We start from the raw sequence: 19,916 nt of genomic DNA on the forward strand, positions 1-19,916 counted from the left end.
ACAACTACTGAGCCTGCGTGCCACAACTACCGAAGCCCGCGTGCCTAGAGTCCGTGCTCCACAACAGGAGAAGCCACTGCAATGAGAAGCCCACAGACAGCAATGAAGAGTAGCCCCTGCTCGCCAGAAGTAGAGAAAGCCCGCGTGCAGCAACGAAGACCCGACGCAGCCATAAATAAATAAATTAATTTATTTTTTAAAACAACGCAACTTTTCCCTACTGAATCAGTAACGTTTTAAAAATGACAATATCACATATTAAGTTACTCACTTCCATCACTATTTATTCCTTTACTAATTTTCCTTACTTTCCTCCATGGCGCTTTATCACCTGGCATATAATATAGTTACTTGTTGATGGCCTGCCTCCTCCTCTAGAATTTCCACCCCATAAGAGCAGGGCCTTTGTACAGTTTGTCCCTTGCTATATCCTAGAAGAGTGCCTGGTCCATAGTGGCCACTCAATAGCTTTTTGTTGGATGAATAAATGCATGAAAAGGAACGGCAAACACCAAAATGTTGAGAGTGGTCATCACTGAAATGATGGAATGGGTTCCAAGGTACATTAAGTGACAACAGCAAAGGTAGGACTTGGGATAGTGTGCCTCATTTTTTTAAGCTTCAAGTTCATATTTTCTACCATGAGTCTCTTATTTTTTATAGTCAGAAAAAAAATGCTTTAAACATTGTTGGAATATTCACACGATGGGGTTCCCAAAGGGAATTATAATCTGCATTGCTCAGATGAAATACCTATTACTCCCTGAGTAGAAGAGCCTTTCTGAAGGTGACCTCGTTAAACGTCCCTGTCATCCACATCCATACCCATGGGTAAGTCTCACTATACTGTATTGCTCTCGCACCATCAGCACCACCTGGGAGCTTGTTAGAAATGCAGAATCTCAGGCCCTGCCCCAGACCTACTGCTATGGGTTGACTGTGTCCCCCCAGATTCATATGTTGAAGTCCTAACCCCCAGTACCAAATGTGACCTCACTTGTGTAAAAAATTAATAAATAGAAACCTCAATTAAGCGGATGTCGGGAGACCAGAAGGGGGAGCTCTCACACCTGCATATCAACACAGGGGAAAAAAAAAAAAAAAAAGACTCCTTTCTTAGCAAGGGCTCAGCCAATGAAAAGTCACGGGCTCTTTGTTTACTACAGCCCTCCCAGCTTCCTTTCCCCCTCTATGAAAGCCTGCTCCTTCCCTTGCCCTGCGGGGACTTGCACGTGGCTGGCCAAGCTTGCAGACCCTGAACTGCAATTCTCTGCTGATCCCAAATAAACCCATCTTTGCTGGAGAAATACCCAGCAGTCTATTTGTTTCAGGTCAACATTTGGAAATAGGGGCATTGCAGATGTAATTAATTAAGATGAGGTCAGGGCTTCTCTGGTGGCACAGTGGTTGAGAATCTGCCTGCCAATGCAGGGGACACGGGTTCGTGCCCTGGTCTGGGAAGATCCCACATGCCACGGAGCAACTGGGCCCGTGAGCCACAATTACTGAGCCTGTGCGTCTGGAGCCTGTGCCCCGCAACAAGAGAGGCCGCGACAGTGAGAGGCCCGCGCACCGCGATGAAGAGTGGCCCCCACTCGCCGCAACTAGAGAAAGTCCTCGCACAGAAACGGAGACCCAACACACCCAAAAATAAATAAAAATAAATAAATTAAAAAAAAAAAAAAAAAAAAGATGAGGTCAGCAGGGTGGACCACAATCCAATAAGATTGGTGTCTTTAGTAAAAGGGGAAATTTAGACACACACACACACACACACACACACACAACATCATGTAAAGATGATGGCAGAAATTCAGGTGATGCTCCTACAAATCAAACAATACCAGAGATTGTCAGGAAACCACCAGAAGCTGGTGAGAGGCATGAAAGAGATTCTTCCTCACAGCCCTCAGAAGGAACCAACACGGCCAACACCTTGATCTCAGACTTTTAGCCTCCGGAACTGTGAGACAGTACACTTCTGTTGTTTCAGCCACCCAATTTGTAGTTCTTTGTTACAGCGGCCCTAGCAAACTAATACACTTACTGAACATAATCTGTGCTTTAACAATATTCACCAGGTAATCATTTGCATATTAAAGTGTGAGAAACGCTGGTAAGGGCAAACATCTTCACCTTTGCTCTATCTTATAAAACAAGAGAGGGAGGAAAGGAGGAAGCGAGAAGGGAAAGAAGGAAGGGAGATAGAGAGGAAGGATGGGAGGGAGGGAGGGAAGAAGGAAGGTAGGAAGGTAGGAAGACCCTAAAAGCACGAAAGAGATAAGATGCCTCAGTTAGAATGGCGTTTCTGGGGAAAAATTAACTTTTTCTCTGGACTATAAACCTTGCTAGTATGTTTGCTGAACTATCTGTTAAAGACTGATTACTTGTTTTATATTAACTTGGTGTCTACAGTCCAAATTTGGGAAGGAAGGAGGGACATAAGTTACATGGTAACTTCAAATAAAGTCATCCCGTGAGCCCTTTCTGGCAAAACGAGTTCTGAATTAAGTTCAATGTGGAAAAACATGTTATTGATTTAAACCACAAGTAAAAGTTTCTTCCAAAGTACACATACATGTTTTCACGGGAAAAAAAATAAACATATTTTAACATCTCTCAAAACTGTCTTTTCTGTCTGAATCATGTTATCATTTCTGCCATGACCTAAATAATTAGCAGATACGGAAGGTTGTGTAAGCTCTGTTTTGAAATGCTTTGACCAGGTGTTGATGTTCGCAGAGCACCAGGTTAGTGCACAGCTGGGAGAAGGCCTTGAACACATTCCCAGTCTGTCGCTTCCTTGGTTTTTTCCCAGATATTAAAAACATTTCTAACTAAAGTTCTGATCTGTGGGAAAAGACTGCTTAAAAGCGTCCTGTATTGTTGAAGTTGAGAAGTCCAGTACTTTTAAAAATTACATTTAAAGTATTTACAATTCATGAGTTAAATATTAGGAAAGTCTTTTGTGAATGAGTATAAGGGATTTATCCTACCACCTTCATATGCTTTAAAATTTTTTTTAGTTTTCTAAATTGATAATACCTCACATGATTCAAAATTCAAACAGTACAAAAGAGTATGCAATGAAAAGTCTTCCCTCCAATTCTGACCTCCAGGAAGCAACCAACATCACCAGCTTCTTATGTTTTGACATTGCCTGTTCCTTGATCTTTGCACAGAGCAAGGACTAAAGGGCTAAATGGAAGAAACTGGACCCCCCAGTGGTTCACCTGCTCACTCCACCATGTCACCGCCACATGAAGGCTGTAGTCACAGCAGACTTTGGGATCAGCCCAGCTTCGCCAGGTCTCGAAGGCCTCGATGAGGGAGTGGCCTTTGTGAGGAATGGCGAAATCAAGGATCATGGTGGTGCCTCCTGCCAGGGCAGCCTGGAATCACAAGAGAGTTTCAACAGGTTAGCCAACAGTTTTCTAGTTGAGTCATTTATCTCCTTGAACAACATGCATTTGCAAGCACTCGGGCAAACTTGATGGGTCCAGGAAATTGCACAAAGATGCTGCCTGTTTAAAAGATCTAGAGAGACATGAATAGATGTCCCATAAATTAAAGTTTGAAGTATTCAAAGAGCTGGAATTGCTTCTGCAAAAAGAATGACACGTCTGATGAAATGAAAATGGCTTTGACCAAAGAAAATAGTGAAGGCTGTAAAGAAAAACCAAAATGGAAAAACAGAGACGATTCAAACATTTTTCTTCTCAAGAAAACATCATTGTACAATCCATTTCATTAGAATCAATCTTGGTGAACTGTATCTCTAACTACACTGTGTTCCACACAGAATCCTGGGAGACTCACGTGATTCCCACCTCTCCTTCATTCTCCACAACCAACTGGTGACTCCTTAATTCTCAGCTGTCCCCTCTAATCCATCTCCAATGCTCTGGTCTTAGTGTCACCCCTCAGCTTGATCTTTATGTCCCCAATTTTGCTCTTACTTCCTCCAATGCAAACCCCTTTTTGCAATTAGGGGGAAATTCCAAAGCACAGATGGGGCCCCTTGACTCCAAGACTTAAAACTGAATGCTTCTCACTGCCTCTGGAATAGCGTTTAATCTTTTTAACATGATCTACAAGGCCCTGCGCGATCTGCCTCGAAGCTTCTATTTTCCCTGGCATGTTACACTATGTTACATTACAACTGGATTAAAAACTATTAAGTTATTAAATCACGTCTTTGACTAATTACTGGCTTTGATTTTATTTAAACTAAGATTAAAAGATGGTTAAATGTGGTTTTAACTGCTGTGTTCAGACAATGTAGGTGAAAAAAAAAAACATAGGCAGGGATATACTAGTGCACTGGTTAAGGGCACCGACCAAAGAGGCTTATTGGTTCCAGGGCACAGCTCAGATTCAGCACTTATCAGCTATGGTACTCTGAGCAATTCCTTAACCACTTCCTTCCCTCCTTCCTTCCTTCCTTCCTTCCGTCCTTCCTCCTTCCCTTCCTTCCTTAATTCGTTCCTTCCTTCTTTCCTTGTACAGTATTGTTCTGTACATTCTGCACATTTGATCCCCAGAACTTATTCACCTTATAACTGGAAGTCTGTGTCCTTTGATCAACAGCTCCCCATTCCCCCCATGCGCCCCGTCCCCAGCCCCTGGCAACCACCATTCTACTCTTGGTTTCTCTGAGTTTGGTTTTTTTAGATTTCACATATAAGTGAGATCATGTAATATTTGGGTTTCTCTGTCTGCCTTATTTCACTTAGCACAATGTCCTCAAGGTCCATCCACTTTGTCACAAATGGCAGGATTTCCCTCTTTCTGGATAATATTCCATTGTACACATACACCATATTTCCTTTATCCACTCATTCACAGATGGACACGTTAATTTATTTATATCTTGACTATTGTGAATAATCCTGCAATGAACGTGGGAGTGTAGACAGCAATTTCTTAACCTCTGTGTGCCTTTGATTCCTAACCTGTAAAGTGAGGACAATAATTGTACCTGAACCATAGGGTTGTTGGGAGGATTAAACTGGGGTGACGTATATAAAGTGCTTAATACCGTGTTTGACTCACGGTAAGTGCTTCATAAGCTTCAGCCCACAATGAGTGATGAGCCTTTGCACCACTGCTTTAGAATCAGGCATTTCCCCACTTTTCATACATTGACTCATCTCACCACCAGAAACATGGTCATGTTACAACAAAGAAGGGAGTGCCACCAGCTTCCCTCCCAGGTCTGCACCCCTGTCACCTTCCCCCCCACTCACAGGCCCCCAGACATGCCGAGTGCTCCCAAGGTCCCAGCTGCTACATGAGCTCTATTTTCTAGCTCCTTGTTCTTGCTTACTTCAATGGATTTTTATTTGTCCTTAAGTCACTTGGTCCCACTCCAACTCTTTTTGCTCTCAGAAATCTCACTATTTATACAGGATCCTGTACTTTATCTTTCGATAACAATTGCCTTATGCATGGCAAAACAATGCATATTTGCATTTCTTAAGAAATCCCTATTGGTATAATGACAATACCAGAAAAAATCCCTTAGGCTCTATATTTTTATTCGAATGCAGATTAACCTTCTCACCTTCTTCCTTCTAAAATGTCTTCTGACAGATATCCCTTGAGGCTGAAGGGCATTTTTCTAATAGAAAGTGCTGTTAATTAAAGTGTTGGAAGAAAGTACTTTTTTAGTGTCTACTGAACTAGAAAATCAAGCTTAAAGAGCAATTCTTTCCATATTAAATGTCTATCACATGCAGGATGTGGGGAAACTAGATACAGTGCTGGTAGAAATATAAATAAAATGATGCAGCCACTTTGGAAAAGAGTTTGGCAGTTCCTCAGAGAGTTACCATATGACCCATCAATTCCACTCCTAAGTATATACCCAAAAGAAATGAAAACATGTCCACACAAAAACTTGTACACAAATATTCAGAGCAGCATTATCCATAATAATCAAAAAGTGGAAACAACCCAAATGCCCATCTACTGATGAATGGATAAACAAAATGTGGTATATTCATACAATGGAATATTATTTGGCCATAAAAAGGAATGAGGTTCTGATTCACTTGCTACAACTTGAATGAACCTTGAAAATATGATGCTAAGTGAAAGAATCTAGTCACAAAAGATCACATATCATATGATTCCATTTATATGAAATGTCCAGAAGAGATAAATCCATAGACAGTAAGTAGAATAGTGGTTGCCTGGAGCCAGGGGGGTTGGGGAAAGTTGGGGTGATAGCTAAAGGGTATGGGCTTCTTTCTGGGGAGATAAAAATGTTCTAAAATTGATTGTGGTGATGGTTGCACAGCTCTGTGAATATACTAAAGAACATTAAACTGTACACTCTAAATGGCTAACTGGTATTGTATATCAATTACATCTTCATAAAATTATTACCAAAAAAATGTCTACCCAAGTAAGCCATTACAGGGAGTGAGTGGGCTGTTACACACAATGCAATGAAAAGTCTTCCCTCCAATTCTGACTTCCAGGAAGCAACCAACATCACCAGTTTCTTGTGTTTTGACACTGTCCATTTCTTGATCTGCCCATTTCTTGATCTTGTACAGAGCAAGGACTAAGGGACTAAATGGAAGAAACTGGACCCCCCAGTGGTTCACCTGGTCACTGCACCATGTGACACACTAATAATCAGACACACACAAATAATCAGACCGTCTAGAGGGGGAGACAGAAACATGCACAAACAATTATAATCAAATAATCAGATGGTAATAATAGGTAGCAAGTACACTTCCATAGTAAATGTGGTATAGGAATTGCTAAAGGGAAGTTAAAATTGCTAAGCTCCCTAGAAGAGGAAAAGACTCCTGGGAATTCAGAGGAAGGAAACAGATCAGAGGAAGCTGGGATTTGAATTAGCATTAGGACATAAATGTGCAGTTGCCGATAAGGATAATAGTATCTAACTTGTAGTGAGTGCTTATTATGTGCCAGGAACTATTCTGATGTCCTAAGTGTTTTAACCATCTCATCAGCTCTGCAGCAGGTCGTATTGTTAACCCCTTTTCAGGGTTGAGGAAACTGAGAACAGCACCATGAAATAACTCCCCACATCTCACAGCTAGAGAGTAACAAAGGCAAGATTGGACGCAGGTCATTGGGCTCCAGAGCCAGTGCTTTCAGTAACAGTTGACAGCAGGGGAGAAACTCTGAGAAAAGGGTCCGTGAGGAAGCATCAGCAGAAAAGTGGTAAAGGGCAGAATCTACATGCAAAAGAGAAACAGACTCACAGATAGAGAACACAAACTTGTGGTTATCAAAGGAGAGAAGGAAGATGGGGAGGGACAAATAAGAAGTATGGGATTAAGAGATACAAACAACTATGTATAGAACAGATAAGCAACAAGGATATACTGTACAGGACAGGGAATTATACCCATTATCTTGTAATAGCCTATAATGGCGTATAATCTGCAAAAACACTGACTCACTATGCTGTACACCTGAAACCAACATACTACTCTAAACCAACTGTACTTTAAAAAAAGATGACTGGGATGTGTGAAGCAATGGTTCCCAGAGGGCAAGGCAGTGGCTGGCTGGCTGCGGGGGTGACGGGAGTCCAGGAGCTGATTTTGGCTGGAGTGACTGAGAGGTGGCAGATGAGGGGACAGAGGAGGGCAGCCGATCTGGTCTTTGGAGGGAGCATGAATTCTGCGGAGAGCACCCTGAGCATGAGGTGCTCAGGCACATGTCCACTCTGTGTGTTTGCAGACAGAGAAACGCAGCCCCGAGCACAAGAGCACTCAAACGCAGGAGAAAGATGTGGCAGTCACCTTGCAGAGGAGGCCAGAGGGGTCCCAAGGTCAGGGGAAATAACCAGAGAGACAGAGACGCCATGGCAACATGCTCCAGAACATACCAACCCTTAGCAAGAAAACAAAACAGGTCTGAGCCAGTGGCTGTTTCTGGGTGGAGTGACTACAGATCCTTTTAATTTTCCTCTAGTTCAATTTTATTTTCAGTAGTTGCTACATTTTCTATAACAAAGCCTAACTTTCAAAAGAAGAAAAAAATAAAGATTTTACATATATGTGATACAAATCCAGGTATGCATGCATATGCCATATAAATTAAGTAGTTCAACTTCGATGGGCCTCTTATGAGACTGAAGATGTGATGGTCAAATGGCCACTTTTTTTTTTTCTTTTTAAACTACAGCAAATTGAAATTCCTGGGGCTATCATTTAAAAGCCCATAAATAAGGATTTATCACAAATGCTCTATCTCCCTAATGAACAGTAAAGGAGCAACCACTTGTCTTCTTTGGTTTCTTCTTGTTCTGTTTCTCCTCCCTAATTTCCTCCTTCTCCTCACCCTCAAAATGGGAACAGATCTAGAAAAACTATAGTGCCTGGGACAGGACAGCCTGGGCCAATCCTAGGCAATGGATTGAAAACGGAACCTGTCTTTTTCCAAACCCCTGGGGCTTTATCCATCCACCTGCCGCAGGGATCCTGGCTGCTACTCTGGGACCTGGCAAACAGTGGCCGGACAGTCAGCGCCCCAGCCTCCTTGGAACCTCTTTCTTCCTCCTGCCTCTTCCGTTCTCTCTGGTTATCCAGGGTCCCTTGGCTGCCCAAAGTTATCTCAAATCCCTATTATTTCAAGATCTGAAACGTTGCCTTCTTTCCACTGGATCCAGGGAGCCACGTGCCAGAGCTGCAGTTCTATAATCCCAATTAGAGGGGACACCAGGAGCTGTGAAGGAGACCTGCCCCTCCCGGGAAGTATCTGCCTCTTGAAAGAAGAGCTTGTTCAAATGCCCAGTCCTGGGTTAAGCATCTTACACACGTTAGCTCATTGAACGAAGCCTTGCTACAGTCCTGAGAGGTAGAAATTGCTTTTCTTATTCTACAGTTGACGATAATGAGGCTCAGAGAGGTCAAATGACTCTCCAGGGTCTCACAGCTGGTAAATCCTCATTGGGAACATGGAGGAGGATACAGCTTTGAGCAGGAGGTCTTACATTCAGCCTACTCTGGGCCTCAACCCTATGCAGGCCATTCCCCCTTATCCCATCTTCCATTTAGTGTGATCTGACTTCCAGCCTGTTGCCCCAGGTCATCAGTGAATCATTACTTGGAGAAAGGCATAGGTTGGTAAAATGAATCAAGCATTTAGGAAACCCAAAGCCATACCAAAACAAAACAAGTCCCATCAAATTATAAATTGTAAATTCACAAATGAGACGCAACTTCATTAAGCTCATGTGATGTTCATCACTGCGACACCTGCCATTGAAATAATGCGCCCCTAGAAGAGTTACAAGGAAAGGCCCATATCAGTGCTTCTTGGCCTCCACACACTTGTTAGCCATGGGATAATTAACTTTATCCAGCAAACCAACTCAGCAGAACATCTCATTCCTAGCTCACCTTGGATATTTTCAGTATTCATTGAATTGCTTTTAACATCAGATGCGTCTAGATTCACTTCACAAAATGTTCACCAGGATCAACATTTGAAGAATGAAGAGAGTTTAGGGGAGGGAGAACCAGTAAAGGGTGAAAATTTCTTTCATATTTTTATATAAAACCTAATTGTTTCCTTTGTATTTATTGCTGATTGACTTCTCCTTTATTTGTCAGGTAGCCAAACAAAATGCCTTTGCCTTTTCTAATCTTGGCTCATAAATCAGTTCTTTCAGCTCCTAATTACTTTGGCTGTTCTCCCTTGAAAACCTTCCAATTTGTCTAAAACCTTGTCTTGAGGGGAAAAGAGCATGTGCTGTCTTACGTGAAAACGTGATAGAACATAAATTGGGATAAACTCTTAACCAACAGTGGGGTCATAATATGACAGAACACAAGACTTTATTTAAGACTGTATTAGGTTGTAAATCATTATTGAAAGCATCCCAAGGATTTTCTTTCCTTTTATGGGGTCACTGAATTTTCATTTCTAAGCTCATCCTAGAACAAGTGACTTTGTTTCCCTAAAATTTATCAGAGGACCTGCTCGACCCAAATAAAACAAAAAGAAATCCAACAGTACATTTGAGCCTTAGGGAGAAAAACACGTGGCTGAATTTTCAGACTTCTCATAGTCACTAAGACTTATGAGAACAAACTTCATGATCCCAGTTTACGTTCCAACTCTAGAAGCATATCCAGCTTTGTAAAGATGTCCTCCACAGTGCCTCTCCACACTCCTTGCCTCCCCAAATGTGAAATATTCATCACACCATCACCCATCCCACTGTGCAAACCACAGACTCAAGAGGCACCCTTGACGTCTACCTGTTCCCTTCCTTACATCCCCAAATCCAATCCATCAGCAACCTATCCCTTCCCCTACATACTCCATGAGTCTCCATACTTCCTGCGTCTGCACCTCCGTTGCCCTGTGCCACCCTCATCTTCTGACTAGACTAGACCAGTTAGTCTGGGCCACTTCCAATCTGTTATTGACTTCCCTCTGCTCTCACGATGAAGAAAACAATTATTACACAGCCCATAAAGCCCTGCATGATCTGAGTTCCTTTCCACCTCGGAGAGACAAGTCACCCATACTCTTCTCTCCCTGTCCCCTCTCTACCTAGTCCAGCGACTCTTAACCCTGGCTGCACACTGGCATGGTCTAGGGAACTTTTATCCTGCCCCCCAGAGATTCTGATTTAGCTGATGTAGTTTCATCTCCATAGGCCCTGTGCCTGTTACAGTGCCTAGTACATAAATACTCTTTAAATGTTTAAGGAAGAAAGGAAGAGAGGCCAATGAATGTCTCCCAGAAATTATGAGATGGAAGAATTAAGATGGTTCACTTTTCCAACAGCAAAGTGGGAAAGCTGCGCAAGTTGCATATTCATGTGAAATTTTGTTTCTCAAAAATATTGCTAGCCCTGGCTGTGCGGTTTCTGAAATCCTTCTATGAAAATGTTACTGTAGAATGTAGACTCTGAGCACACTTGAAAGCTGAATGCTCAGTTTTGTCCCAAGCCCATTACCTCATCAGCGTTAACGAGGACTTTTAACAAAACAGAATTATAGCCTATTTCTATATCTATGCCTCCAATAATTTCCTGTTTTTATAAAAAGATTATGGTTTGTTTTATTTTAAGCTTTTACGTGTGAACAGATCCTCAGGGCTCAGGAACGCATGACTCTCACTATAACATGAAATTCCTCTATTAGATGCAATGAAGCATAACAGAAAAATTGCAGTGTCCTCCCTCAACTGTCACTTGACATCTGAGAAAAAGCACAGAACGGTGTTGAGGAGAAGGCTCTGGGGAGTTGCTGAGGCTCACCTATTGGAAATGCAGCCCAGCGATGCCAGCAATTATAAATGGTTACTAAACACAAGGGGAAATGCCAGATCAAAAATTGTTCACTCAAAAATAGTCACAAATTGTCCAAGTTAAGTCTACAAGTCCAAAAGTCCACTGTATATAATTTATTATTAAAGCCAAGATAAATTAGAACCCCATATACCTCCAGTCTGTCTGCCATTGCAAGCAAAGACCACAGTTTTCATCTCTATAACCCCAACCATAATGCCTGGCTCGTAGTGGGTTCCCAAGAACTATTTGTTGACTGAATTCACGGAACATAACTATCAACTTGAAAATTCCTTAGCTTAAGGTTATTCCATATTAGACGGCAGTGACAAGGTCCAGAATGTGCCACCGCGGCATAAAAATCATTTTGAGCTGAAGGCATTTGAGAATAGGCTTTTTTTCCTGAACTCCCTTAGCTGCCTAAAAGCAGAGCTTTTCAAAAGAACTGAATTGTCATAAATGCCTTTCCAGGAAGATGACTCTTACCACCTGAGACTAGAAGCCTGCACTGCACCTAAATAGACCTCGTCATGAACTATCGTATCTCCATCTATTCCCCTAAGAACCCACTGGTCTTTCCTAAAAGTCATTTGCTTTTCCATAAGTGCCCTTCTTCCCCTCCCCTTCCCTTGTTAAGGTGATATAGAAGCACCAAATTCTAACTGCCTCCTTGAAGCACATTTTTCTGTGAACTTGCACTGCATGTACATGAATTTTAAAAATCTGTCTTTTCTCTTGTGAATCTGTCTTTTGTCAGTTTAATTTGTGGGCCCCCAAAAACTGAACATAAGAGGTTAGAGGAAAAATGTTTCTTTCCCGACAGCAACGTCAAGGAAACCTTGAATCCTGACTACCCCTGTCAGACACTGAAGGCATGCAGTCCAGATAAATGAGGGAGAAAACAAGCAGTGGAAGTGAAAAGCCTGCAAAACTCAAGTATGAAAACTGAAAGAAGGCAAGTCCCAGATTCTGTAAAATTCAGTGAAAGGATTCCTAACACACAATACCTTCAATAGGCCGAAAGCCCTATTTAATGTCAAGTGGTTGCAAATTAATCTTTGAGGTGGTTTTATTTTCTTCCTCTGATTAGTGCAAAGATTAACTTTGTAATCAGTAAATAGCCACTGAAGGAAATGACAGAATTATACACTCTTACAGCTGGAACATGGAAGTTATTAACACAAGAATGTTCAAAGCTCAGCCTTGCAAGCAATTAAAGAAATGCTTGTTTAAAAACATTACGAAATTCTATGTTTTTCCTATTAAATTAGCATAGATTTTTAAAAAGTCAATATCCACAATTAGCTAGGATGCAGTGAGATGGGAATTAGGATGTACTGCTGTGAGGGGGGCATAAATTGAAAGGCAATTTGGATGTATGTTAGACTCCTTTAGGATGGATCTAACACTCACTGGCCCAGGCATTTCACCCTGAGGGGTGATTTCTCCGTCAATCATCAGGAATCTGAGTGATGAATTACGTCACAACATTGTTATGCACAAGCCAAAAAAAGCTGGAAACCACCAAAATGTCCAACACGAACAAGATGAGAGTGGAGCTGTTAACAGTTGGGGAAACAGAGGATGAAAAATGGGTCGAGCACTTGAAGTTTGAGGCGCCTGTGGGACATTCATTGTCGATGGGCAGAAATGGAAGCCTGATGCGGAAGAGATACAAGACCAGAGAGAAAGATCTGGGACTTAGCCTCGGAGATGTCAACAGGCCACAGAAATCACGTTCTCTGACAACAGTGAAGGCCGTGGGGGAAAGGTTTAACGAACAAGGTTGATTCCAAAGTGTACGCACCAGTTAGTAGAAGGAAAAATGTTTATATGTGCCCCCAAAAAGAAAAATCTGAAAGGAAAATGTTAAAAGCAAAATGCTGAAATTATAGATGATTTATATATTATTTTTCTTTATACTCTTCTGTATTTTCCTTTTTTAAAAAAAAAAAAGCAGTGTCTTCATTCAACTATGTATGATCAGCGAATATAATGCTCCAGCATTTTCCTGAATGATAAATATATGTATTTTTCATTACTTAGAAAAAAAATTTAATCCGAGATGTTCTAACTATTGCCTTGTTTTACAGATTCGGAAATGCTGACAACACCAGTAGAGGAAGTGACTTGCCCAAGGTCATGCAGTCAGCATGCACAGCTTCTGAAAACCATCCTGGAGCGCCAGCAAGAAACAAAATAAGGGATTTGGTTTGTAACCAAGCTCTCTGAATCACAGCTCTTCTACCAGGTGAGGAAGCTCTATAAATACAACCATAAATATGTGCTTAATCATGTACCTTCCACTGCCTTATTATAAGTAATCACCTCCATGGCATTTTACCAAAATGTTCCAGAGCAAAGTATAATTTTCTCTCTTGATAATTTTGAGGACTTTTTGTCCTTTACAAAAAAAAGTGTTCTGCATTTTCTCAATTAAAAAAAAAAAAAAAAAAAAAAGATCCTTTTGCCAGCTACTGATGCTGCCAGGTTTTCAATGTGAGTCCACCCACGCCAAGCTGTATCTATGTCTGAATACAAATACGTATATTTGAAGACTGGCCAAGTCCTTTTAATTCATTCTCTTATCACAGGATGTAGTAAAAGCAAAGTCGTATTTCCTTCAAGTTTATCTAATTTTCAATACCCATTTGAATAAAAAAGTCCCACTGTCTTTCACGATGGATACTGAATTACTGCAAGACCACTGTACATCCAGTCTAGACCAACAAAATGAAATATGATTTCTTTAAAGCAGAACGCTATTTCCATTACTTATATCAGATGGAAAGCTTTTACCTGTAATTAACTAAATCAATTATAAGCTTTAAACCTACCTCTGACACGAATTAGATTTCCAAAATATGTAACCTTTGGTTGACCTATATTTCATTTTTAAAACTGGGGTCCATCACAATCTAGTGATCAATACATAGACCACCACAAATAGTATCCCTTCTGTTTGTCAGATATTATAAATGATTAGCATTATGCTTGCAGGAAGCACACAGCTATTGGTCTAACCTTTGGGGGCCCATCTCCTGAAAGCATGATATATCGTTCTTACTTTATGGCTTTCTGTACTTAAGGTACCCATTTCTGTAGCCTTAGGGATGATGTGGCTATAAATGCACGTATAAATGTCTCACAAACCCACACCATGACATGTGTATTTATTTTGACAACCTTAACTGCCTCCAGTGTCGGGAAGGTAAAGAAGGGCTAGTGTATTTCTGAAAGATGACTTTGCTCTGTCTTTGACAAAAGACTTCTCACAGTAACACACACCTTACATTTACAGCTTTTTCATCTACCTACTGCCATTCTGACGAATCTAAACATTAGACTTTTTTTCAATCATCATTTCAGAAAGGAAGAGAACCTAGTAGGTAAGAGCTCTAGGGATGGCAGGCAGTCCTGAATTTGAAGAGCCACTCTACCACTTACCAGGTGTGCGACCTTGGGCAAGTGACTTAAGTTTCAGTTTCTTCAATTGCGAAGAGTAGACAATGGCACCTGGGATTGTTGGAAGACAATGCACAGTTTAGCACAGTGTCTAGTACATAGCACGGACTTGATAAAGTAAATGTTACTTAACAGTATTCATAAGATGTTTTTCAAGTTTGGTATATAGTATGATGAGCATTTACAAAAGACTTCTTTGTCCCTGTTTCCCCAAACCAGAAACTCCATCAACATTGCCTTGGGAATTATCGTGAAGACTCTAGAAAAGAGGACAAAATAACTCCACAATGCCCTTCTTTCAGAACTCAGGCCAGTACTTTAATGCTCATGTTTATCTGTATTTACCTGGCTGGTTCCATTTTACGGAGCCTCATCTGTTTGGGGGATGGGGATGTCCTGGGATTCAACCAACCAATTTTGCAGTAGACTTTTGCAACTTGGCCCTTTTGTGAGTACTGTTTAATGTTCCACGTGAATTTAGTCTTTGCTAAATCTTTGACCTTATCTCGGACCATATCATTTTCCGCTTGTGATCCTAAGCTCATGAAAAACATGTTTTCCTTTAATGTTTTGACAACCTTTAAGTACAGAAACGCCTACAGAATCAACTGGTGAGTAAGTTCTTTCAAATGGTGAGAACAGACTATATATATATATATATATATATATATATATATATATGCTACAAAAACCTGCCTTCTAAGTATGGAACCGTAAATCTCTCCACACTGGAATCCCAGAATGGCCAAGAACAGATAGAAAACTAAGAACCACCTCCCAGGGTCTTGGGGCATGCACAGATAAACTTGAGAATGAGAAGGAATGTCCTGCCCTGGCAACATTCTAACCCCTCTTCTTGGCTGCTTCATCTGGAACCCTGATCAGAGAAAGGGAAATAATGAGGGGGAATAACGCTAGTGGGTCTGGTGACTGATGGTCAGCCATAGCAGCAGGTCCCCACTTGGCAAACGGGGGTGTCAATGGAATGCCCTGCCATCAGCAATGCACTTAGTGAATGACGAGTCTGTGATAACAGAAAGTGCCTGTACTATAATTGAATACAACAGGTTACAAAACTTTTGTAATACAGGTACACACATTCATACACACATGCACAATACAACCTCAATTATGTAAAATAAAGCATATGAAAACCATAAAGACAATACACCAAAACATGGGTTGTCACTGACTGGGAGATTATGGGTAATACTTTTCCTCTTTCTACTTTCCTATTATTTTTTTCCAATTGTCTATAATCGTGTATTGCTTGGATATCTAAAAAAACGTATTTTAAATGTCAACATAAATTCAATGAAATTTAGCAAATTTCACGTTTTAGCAAGAGAGAAAAATAAATACTCTTCAAAACAGATAACGATCCTTCCTACAAACGACTTTGACCATTGGCCTAATGATAAAGGTTGATAATTAGTAAATAGGAGGACGCTTTGCAAATGTTGGCGTCAGCAGCCTGCCCCAGACCCCTCTCTCTGGGTCAGAGGGTTCTTTTTTCTGTGAAACATTCTGGTCTATCCTAGAGGGCTGGGGAACGTGGAGGGAGAGAGGTGTAAGGAGAGTAAAACGGTTAGAAATCGGTTGGGTAACGGATATATCCTCAAAACTGCTCTGAAAGTGTTTGCAGCCTGTACCTGCACTAAACAGCCCGATCTGTTTCACACACACCAGGGCGTGGCCCACGAGGAAAAACCCGCGCATCCGTGAGTGACATTTTAGACCTTAAGGGTATCGATACTTCCACTTTGCAAGGAACCGTTGCTCCTTTGGCTTGGCCAAAGCCGGGCTGATGCCACCGAGGAGGGCCACCTAGAAGAAGGAAGCTCAGCGTGGGCGCCTTGACCCCGCTCGGGTCTCCGCGGCTCGCTCCCGCCCCCTCAGGCCCCCGGGGCTCGCTCCCGCCCCCTCAGGCCCCCGCGCCTCGCTCCCGCCCCCTCAGGCCGCCGCGCCACGCTCCCGCCCCCTCAGGCCGCCGCGGCTCGCTCCCGCCCCCTCAGGCCGCCGCGCCTCGCTCCCGCCCCCTCAGGCCGCCGCGCCTCGTTCCCGCCGCCTCAGGCCGCCGCGGCTCGCTCCCGCCCCCTCAGGCCCCCGCGCCTCGCTCCCGCCCCCTCAGGCCGCCGCGGCTCGCTCCCGCCCCCTCAGGCCGCCGCGCCTCGCTCCCGCCCCCTCAGGCCCCGGCGCCTCGCTCCCGCCCCCTCAGGCCGCCGCGCCTCGCTCCCGCCCCCTCAGGCCCCCGCGCAACGCCGGCGCGAGCCGGCCCGGCCAGACCCCGGGGGGCAGCCTCAGAGGCGGCTGAGGACTCGGCGGGCATCCCGGGGTGCAGGGCGCGGCGAGGCGGGTACCTTGGTGCCCTGGTAGAAGTCGTCCACGGACCGCGAGCCCATGAAGGGGAACTCCATGTGCGTGTCGATGCCGCCGGGCAAGACCAGCTTGCCGGCGGCGTCTAGGACCCGCAGCCCGGCCGGCGCGTCCCCGGGCGGCAGCAGGTCGCGCCCCAGCGCCCGCACCAGACCGTCCTCCACCAGCACGTCGGCCACCTGCGAGGAGTCGTCGTTGACCACGCGCCCACCGCGTATCAGGAGCCGCGACGGCGCCGCCATGGCGAGGGGCGCACACGCTGCGGAGCCGCCCTCCTTCCGGCGGCACGGGGCGGGCGCTCTGGCGGGGCTCCGGGTTTATCAAGGACCCGCTGCGAGGGGGTGGGGGAGGAGCGGCTCCACCCCCGGGGGGCTGGGCCTGCGCGAAAGGCTGGGGCGGGCGCAGAGGTCAGCGGGGGTCTGACCTGAAAGTTCCGCCGACCTGAATCCAGGTGTACGTCCAGACCCTGGATGTACACCGAGATTTTTTCCCTTCCAGTCATTGGAAGGGAAAAATCTTGGAGGCACTTTTAAAGACGAGGGACGTTTGTTTTCCTTTCTAAGAAAAGGCACTTTGGGGAAAGAAATCCACCTCATTTCTTCCCTTTATGAAGAGTGTGTCTGTACCAAAATGCAGAGAGACAGGCAGAGAGAGAGAGGAAGGGAGGGAGACAGACAGACACCACCAGCAGCAATGAAAATACCCACGCCCCGAAGAACCACTTGATCTGGATTTCCTTTTAAATATTCTTAACTATGTGAGGAACAAAGATAAATGACATTCTCGTCGTCAAGGAGCTAAGAGCCAACAGTGACACACATACATATTTCAATGGATAACAATAAAGAAACCAGAAAATTCTACCTTCGAGAGAGGCTAAAGATACGAGTTTAGAGGAAAGGGGGAGTTTATTTCTGCCTTGAAGGAAATTAGATATGGAAGATTCACAAAGAGGTATCTGAAGCAGGACGCAGAGGACGTGGACATGGAGAGAGGAGGGGTGAGAAGAGGGACGATGCTCTGGGTGAGGGAACAGCTGGATAAAGGCACCAAGAAGGTGATGGCAAGTTGAGTGTGACCTCCACGTGGTCAAGCTGAGGGGATAGGGTTGGACAGCTGTGGACCACCCCCTTCCTCCCAGGTGAGAAGGATGAAGAGAAGACAGAGGAGGAGCCGTGAGAGAGAAGGGAGCTCGGGGAGCCCTGCGTGGGGGAAGACGGCAGTGCGGGATTTCAAGAGCACCGAGATCGAATGCCGCAGGAAGCGTGGGGAGCGTGGTGGACGCATGCTGCTGCATCGTCTATTCTCTTCCTCGTTCTGCCAACAGTCACTGGAGTTTCTTTAGCAGGAAATCCTCCCCGTGCATTCTCAGAACACTCGCCTGGGTGGAACTGATGGGACCTCCGGCTCTGGGACTGATCTGCTTATCTAAGCACTTCCAATCACAGCAGGAAGTCCTCACGGCCACGGTGATGTGTTCGGGGATGACACGGGTCCCAAGAAGACTACCTGTGCTCAGTGAGAGCTGATCCTAACTTGTGTTAGGTTGAGCAGATGAGGGGCTTTCTCTTTCCTGCTGGACTTGAATCCTGGAGGGAGTAAAAGACAACAAGGGACTAGTCCTGTGAACAGAGCCAACACAGAGAACAGGAAGGAGAGATGGAGAGGAACTGGGTTCTCATGACACCGTTGGTGCTCCTGGAACCAGCCATGCCTGATGTCCCCTCTTTCAGACTCTCCAGTGTTTGCTTCAGCTGGTTTACTTTGGTTCTTTTGTCCTTTTCAACCATCAACTGACAGAGGATGGGAAGGTACTTTGAGTTTGGGGAGTAGGTGGTCGGTCACATGTGACCTCGGAGATGGCATTTTTAATAGTGGAATGCAAGGTGTTATTATTATCAAATTTCCTCAAGTCTCAGATCACACAAACCGCAAAATGATTAAAAATTAGGAAACATCAATAAAGTGCCATAGATTTGGCTGTCAAGCCAGGAATAAGAAGCCCAAGAAGGTTATGCAATTATTGTCCAAAGACCATTGTGTAAAGATGAAAAGAATAATAATAAATATGCAACTCTGCCAAGCTACACACATAACAGCACTCTAGGAAAGTAAGATTGGGTGTCAGGGTGGTTGTGACATCCTTTCTGAAGCTCAGATGATGATTTCAAAGGTTTCTTTATCTCAGACACTTTATATCACAAAATGCCCTGTAACACAATGCAGCATAAACTCTCCACATTTAATTAACTCAAACTTGATCAGAAGAGGGGATTTGTAGAATGTCACTGAGGCAGAAGGAAATAGCTCATTGAGATTCACTGACCGCACAGAAGAGAGTGTTGGGTAAGTTTAAGGAGAAAAGCCAGCTCGCAGAAAGAAGGTGTCTTCCCCCTTTCTGGCCACCACTGTCCAGACGCTGGGCATGTCTAGATGCCGGATGTCGTCCACCAGCTTGCCGGGTGGGAGGCGAGCAAACGTGCTCAGAGGGGAAGCTTGTCCTCAGAAACCCCTCACCTCCCTTTTCTCTGCCCTACTCAGCCACCTCTGCACCCAGACACACGGGCCCTCAGTGGGCATGAAACAAGTAATCCCAGACACGATGATCTTGGCACTGGAGGAAGGCGGGAAGCAAGCCTCCTGCTGTTTTGCCTTCTTCTTGCTGGAGAAAGAATCAGTTTGATTAACTAACACACCAAAGTGTGTCTGAGGAGCCATGACTCCTTAGAGGACTCATTTTAAAGGAGGGTTACAAAGGTTGTGAAAGCTTAAC

General features: G+C 43.9%; 1 protein-coding gene across 1 annotated transcript; it reads right to left on the reverse strand.

Annotated features, from left to right (window-relative positions):
• Nucleotides 1–2,952: 2,952 nt before the first annotated feature.
• Nucleotides 2,953–18,355, reverse strand: LOC309664463 (dihydropyrimidinase-like). Its single transcript, XM_082469932.1, has 2 exons — nt 17,128–18,355; nt 2,953–3,392 (listed from the first exon to the last, which is right to left on the reverse strand). Exons 1-2 carry the CDS (start codon nt 17,383–17,385, stop codon nt 3,144–3,146), a joined length of 507 nt encoding a protein of 168 aa, XP_082326058.1. The 5' UTR covers nt 17,386–18,355; the 3' UTR covers nt 2,953–3,143.
• Nucleotides 18,356–19,916: the final 1,561 nt, after the last annotated feature.

This window comes from Balaenoptera physalus (assembly GCF_965194825.1).
Source record: "Balaenoptera physalus genome assembly, chromosome: 7".
Taxonomy (NCBI): Eukaryota; Metazoa; Chordata; class Mammalia; order Artiodactyla; family Balaenopteridae; genus Balaenoptera; species Balaenoptera physalus.

Excerpts from the sequence above, each read along its gene's own strand:
- LOC309664463 (XM_082469932.1), bottom strand. The coding sequence starts at position 17,385 with ATGGCGGCGCCGTCGCGGCTCCTGATACGCGGTGGGCGCGTGGTCAAC. Across the intron at positions 3,393-17,127 it reads ACTTCTACCAGGGCACCAAG|GCTGCCCTGGCAGGAGGCAC; the intron begins GTACCCGCCTCG and ends TTGTGATTCCAG.